The sequence below is a fragment of the Nelumbo lutea genome, chromosome 4, assembly GCF_056320005.1.
Source record: "Nelumbo lutea isolate HS-2025 chromosome 4, American lotus-T2T, whole genome shotgun sequence".
In the NCBI taxonomy this organism is placed as follows: domain Eukaryota; kingdom Viridiplantae; phylum Streptophyta; class Magnoliopsida; order Proteales; family Nelumbonaceae; genus Nelumbo; species Nelumbo lutea.
In genome coordinates, this window is record NC_142687.1 from 76,559,782 (window position 1) to 76,562,916 (window position 3,135).

The 3,135-nt window shown below is 39.8% G+C and overlaps 1 protein-coding gene across 1 annotated transcript; it reads left to right on the forward strand.

The window, feature by feature from the left end:
• The first annotated feature begins 376 nt into the window (after positions 1–376).
• On the forward strand, positions 377–2,461 carry MYB108 (myb domain protein 108). Its single transcript, XM_088986224.1, has 3 exons — positions 377–726; positions 1,272–1,401; positions 1,508–2,461. The coding sequence occupies exons 1-3, from the start codon at positions 570–572 to the stop codon at positions 2,133–2,135; spliced, it is 915 nt and encodes a 304-aa protein (XP_088842350.1). The 5' UTR covers positions 377–569; the 3' UTR covers positions 2,136–2,461.
• The last annotated feature ends 674 nt before the right edge of the window (positions 2,462–3,135 follow it).

Genomic DNA, 3,135 nt, shown 5'->3' on the forward strand with positions numbered 1-3,135 from the left:
ACACTCCGGTTTCATTGCATACTAAGCTCTGTTAGCTAACTTGGCTTATAATAACCTGTGCGGTCCAAGAAAGACGCAGCCGGACCGATTTCGTGCAGCTCAGGTGGACCACAATTGCACTACCCACTAATTAAAAGAAACCATTTTCCCACCAAGGCGAAAGCTTGTTAATTTTTATTACCCAGCAAGAGTCGGAGAGACGCGGCCCGAAAGTCAAAGTGTCAAAGTTCAAAACTATCCTAGTCACTATTAGCATTAAACTAATAGCTAATTAAACAGGTTTTATTGATTCTTATAAATTAATCTAATCCCCTCTTGCGGCGTGTTCTCTCACATGCCCACACTATTTAATATTTTTCATTCCCATCCATCTTCCATCTATAAATTCGCCACTTCTCTCTATCCCTCCAAATTAGTCCAATCTGATTCACATCTCTGTCTCTCTCTCCCTCCTCCCCTTCTCTCCCATTCTTCATTTATTACTTCTCTCAATCGGATACAGAACAGACACTCGTTTTCCTTTGGTCTTTTCTCTGTCAATCAACGAACTCTTTCTCCATTTTGAGGGAATGGATGTTAACGGGAGAGGTTGCATCTCTGGAACTTCGAGTGAAGAAGAGATAGACCTTCGAAGGGGTCCATGGACTGTCGAAGAGGATCTCATACTCATCAATTACATTGCCAATCATGGCGAAGGTCGCTGGAACTCCCTCGCCCGGTGCGCAGGTAAAATACCATCCAAACGGATTGCTCTTATAGTGTTTTTTTTTTTTTCATCTCTCTTTTCTACATATCTGTCTTAAAACAGAGTTGTGGGTCTTCAAGCCTGCAGCTGGTTTAAAAGCCAAGAGCTTCTAGAGCCGAAACCGACGAGCAATAAAAGAAAAGAAAGCACGAAAGAAATTAATAATCGTTTCCATCTTTTCTTTCTCTTTTCCAGAATTTCGATGAAAACAAAGGTCCTTTGCTCAAACAAAGCTATATGAAAAGATATACATACAAAAGACCTTTGTTTTTATATAATGAGATTGGGTTAGAATATAGAAAAGCCATGTAAAACAATTTGGATATTTGGCTAGACCATTTAAAACAATAACAAACCATAGATATGTCGGAATATCCTATCACTGAACAATAAACAACAGAAGGAAGAACAAACCGTGAGAAAATGGGCTTCTCAGAAAACTTTACCAAAATTTAAAAAAAGAAAAAGAATGGGACCTTCTGGTGTCTTTCTTGAATTCGAATCTAACCCCATTTCCTTGAAACAGGTCTGAAGAGAACCGGAAAGAGTTGCAGATTAAGATGGTTGAACTATTTACGCCCGGACGTTCGACGTGGAAACATCACCCTTGAGGAACAGCTTTTGATTCTCGAACTTCATTCTCGCTGGGGGAATCGGTATGCCTGACAAAATCTCCATCTTAGTATCATCCGGTTTTATTTCTCTGACTGTTTTGTGTCATTTAATCTAATCTACTTTCTTTGTTTCCGGGAACGATTCCAGGTGGTCTAAAATCGCTCAATACTTGCCAGGAAGAACCGATAACGAGATCAAAAACTACTGGAGAACAAGGGTTCAGAAGCACGCAAAGCAACTCCAATGTGACGTGAACAGCAAACAATTCAAAGACACCATGCGTTATCTATGGATGCCGAGGTTGGTCGAGAGAATCCAGGCAGCTGCTGCAGCTTCTTCGACCGCCAATACGACGTCGACGACGACGACAAACACCGCCACTGTCGCCTATCACTCCATCAACGGTGACAATTCCGATATCATGTCGAGTCAGGTCCCGTCTGCGGGGAGCAACAACGACGTCGGGATTGCCCAAGTTAATACCAGCTTCACCCCTGAGAATTCGAGCACCGCCGGTTCATCAGACTCCATAGAAACTCAAGTATCCCCGGTTTCGGACCTGGCCGATTACTATACCACTGTTCAGCCCAACAGTTACGTCGACAATTTCCAAGCCTCCCAGGTTAATTATCAGGAATCCCTAACTAGCCCCACTGGTTACTTTAACCAAGGGTTAGATTTCCAAGCCATCGATCAGAACAACATGTGGTTGGTCGATGGGGACACATCGGACAATTTGTGGAACATTGAGGATATTTGGTTCATGCGACAGTAGGCTAATAGGCTACTAAGTACTAGCTAGCTTACAAAAGCTCCAAACAATGAAGGAAAATGTGTAGAAAGAAAGCAGAACATAGATTAAAAAATTACAAGACAGAGAAATCAGAATTAATTAGGATACAAAGGGGATATTGGAAGAAGGGAAACCCAATTGTGGATTCTTAGACTTTTATCTTGTGGATTCTTCCTTTTTTTTTTTCTCTCTTGAAATTATGTACTTTGAGATATTTGAATCTCATTCTTTTAGCTTAACTTTTGTACTGATCTAATTTAGAAGCCTTGCCAAATTTAATATTAAATGTTTTTTTTTTTTGTGAATAATTTGGCTCCACGTCTCCAGCTTTTTCTTGCATCTTATTGAATAAATTTATTTGTGTATAATAATTATTAGTGAGTGGAATTTCTTCTTTTAAGCGAAGTCCATGGGGCATGGACCGGATTAAGAAGAGTGCTCCACCTTTACCAATATGCATTAGAAAAGTAAAGTGAAAATGACTGGGACAGGTGGCATCACCCCAGTGGTCGGAGAGTGGTCTAGTCACTGATTAGCGATGGCTTTTAGAAAAAGCTTAACTTGATCTTATCTGCTTCAATGACTCTTTGATCACGTGAGTGGAATGTATGGTCACCTGATAGCTGCTTTTTGTTTGCTTCAAACTTTCTATTCTCTGTGTGTGAATTGTGATTGATTGAAACCAATGGGCTGGGGCTGGGATGGATTGAGGGCCCGCAATATCAATTTATTTATGTTTATAATTATCAATTAGTCCAGAATAAGTATGATGAGAAAATAGACAACATTGTGTGTTTTAATAAGTCCATAATAAGTATGATGATACAATAGACAACGCACAGTGTTGGGGCGTCTCATGTTAGGCGTTTGGCAAGTCTTTTTGTACAGTTTTTTTGCTTTATTTTTAAGTTTAGGGGAAAATTTATGATGTGGAAAAGATATATCTTTGACCAATCAAAACCTACCTATGAATTTTGATAAA